Source organism: Telopea speciosissima, chromosome 9 (assembly GCF_018873765.1).
Source record: "Telopea speciosissima isolate NSW1024214 ecotype Mountain lineage chromosome 9, Tspe_v1, whole genome shotgun sequence".
NCBI classification, from domain to species: domain Eukaryota; kingdom Viridiplantae; phylum Streptophyta; class Magnoliopsida; order Proteales; family Proteaceae; genus Telopea; species Telopea speciosissima.
This window is the reverse complement of record NC_057924.1, coordinates 15,436,666-15,439,080: the sequence shown is the minus strand read 5'-3', so window position 1 is coordinate 15,439,080 and position 2,415 is coordinate 15,436,666. Positions and strand designations below refer to the sequence as shown.

General features: G+C 41.8%; 1 protein-coding gene across 1 annotated transcript; it reads right to left on the bottom strand.

Moving 5' to 3' along the window:
* Window positions 1-624: 624 nt before the first annotated feature.
* On the bottom strand, window positions 625-2,057 carry LOC122641004 (leucine-rich repeat extensin-like protein 4). The gene has a single exon (XM_043834316.1). It carries the CDS (start codon window positions 1,842-1,844, stop codon window positions 645-647), a length of 1,200 nt encoding a protein of 399 aa, XP_043690251.1. The 5' UTR covers window positions 1,845-2,057; the 3' UTR covers window positions 625-644.
* Between the last annotated feature and the right edge of the window lie 358 nt (window positions 2,058-2,415).

Here is a 2,415-nt window from a genome sequence, read left to right as displayed (position 1 = left end):
CATGGCCTTTGTCTGTGACACAAAGTTAAAGGTGAACATATAGAGGCAGCATCTCAAAGATGAGAGACATGAGCTGATCTTGATTCACTCCCTTGAATCCAAATAAGATTTGTCTTGGTCTTGTTATCAATTACTCTTGCAAACACCATTTGCCAAGAGCCTAAGTTGGATGCTTCTGATATTCATTGGCTATCATTTGCGTACTGCATGAGCTATTTTTAAAACATACTTTAAATCCAGTATTTATTTCAGGTTCAAAAAATTATGGGTTAGTTATCCTTCCATGGGGGTCGTATATAGCATGTCTTTGTGGCCTCAGAAAAATCAAATCTGTCGATTGACTTGGAGTTGCACACAACACACAAACATGTTGAAAAGTTGAAAAGTGATCCGGGATCATCTAATTGGCTTGATTCCTAGGCCATGTCATACCTATAAAGCAGGGGACAAAGCCTCCTCTTCTTTGAGGACCTAGCCAATTTCAGCATTACTTCACTGGGGAGCCTTGAGGCTTCTTACCACAACCTTCTTGGGTACTTAATTTATTAGCAAATAGTCAGTATCATACATGCAAATATTTCTTACAAATCTATCTTTTTATGGTGCAGTACAAATCTATCTATTTGGACACACAAGCTACAGGACTAAAAGTGGCCAGGAGGTGAGAGCAAAGGTGTTGCAGCAGCAGTAGTACGACCAGCACAGTGATATTCATAGCAGTCAACAGGATGATCGAGAACTGCGTCACAGGCTTTCTTGCTCCTCTGGAATGGTTTCTCTGGTATGCAGTTACGGCGGTCATCATATACAATTCCTCTGGATGTCAGATTCTGGCAAGGCCCCTCCTCTTCACAGAAGAAGTTATAGGAGAAGGTGAAGTTTTTCAAACTGGGTAATACACAAACACCTGCTGGTACAGTACCAGTCATCATGTTATGGGCCAAATTAAGTTGCTCCACATGTGCCAATCCTGCGAGGCTGTAAGGTATGGGACCAACTAAATTGTTAAAACTCACATCCAATACTCTTAGTTTGTAGAGGAGGCCTACCTCTGGAGGCATACACCCTGACAAATTGGTGTTGATCAATAGCAGCTCCTCCAGAGTATTTGCCAACTTGTCTATGTTAGATGGAAGGCATCCCCCTAAGTTGTTGTTGGCAAACACTATCACAGATGCTGTACTCCCCGATAAATTGGAAGGGATTACTGAGCTCAAACGGTTGTTATTGACGAATATCGCATCAAGGGCTTTATTGAAAAGTTCAGAAGGCACTGGTCCCTCAAACTCATTGTAGCGGAGATCAAGGTACACCAGAGAAGGGAGGGAGAGTACCACCAGGGGGAAACGGCCAACAAATCTGTTATTGCTGAGGTCTAACTCATAGAGCAGAGTAAGGTTGGCTAATGTTGATGGGAGAATTCCACAGAAGCGGTTACTGTTGAGGTGCAGGAGTGCGAGGTCAGAAAGAAGACCGAGTTCGTCTGGAAGGATGCCTGCAATATCACCATGGTTGAGATCGATGCCAGCAACAACTTGGACAAGGGGGTCATTGGGAGAGGGTGCACAGTATACACTTGTGTAGTTACATACCAATGGCCCAACCCAGTTGGAGGTGAGGTTGTTGGGATCAGAGTAGATTACAAGCTTCCATGCTTGGAGAGCTATATAAGCTTGGTGAAGTGGGTCTGTTGAGTGGTGGTGGAGGTGGTGGTGGCGGTGAAAAGTGAGGGAGTTGGTTAGTTTTGGTTTAGCGAGGAGTGTATCGAATAGGCAAGATAATTGTAATAATAGGAGGATTAATGAAGTTGCAGTGATGGAGGAGAATAAAGAAGATGATGCCATTGCTGCTAAGTACCTAAGGTGGTTATAGAAGGATTTTGAGCTTGAAGTGTTGTAGGCAACCTCTCCTTAGTTGTTCAATTTCATGGCCTTGTACCTTTAGATTAGGAAATCTCTTAGATTTATAGACCATTTGTTGGGTCCCAGCTGTGGAGCCTCCCATGTCTACATAGCAACAAACATGTAGATAGAGAGAAAAAGAAAGGTCTTCATAGTCTCCATCCAGAGTCCGGATTGCTACATATCAATAACAATCCATATTTTCGGTTTAGTCAAATTACCACAATACCCAAGAATGGATTTTAATTTATCAATGACCCACTCAATCAATCCTTTAACTAAGGTCCTGATTGGTAACAATTCTTCTCTCAATTCTTTGATTTTGGGTAGATTTGATTTGTTTTTTCTTCCATTCCATGATTTTTGAGATTATGATTTTGTGTGGTAAACATTTCTGAAATTGATTCAAGAATAGACTGAGAACAGAATCAGTGCTTGGTATGCAATTGATAGAATCATTCTAATTCCTACATTGATAATTATGAAAAGGGCTGATGTTCTGTGTGCCGCAGTG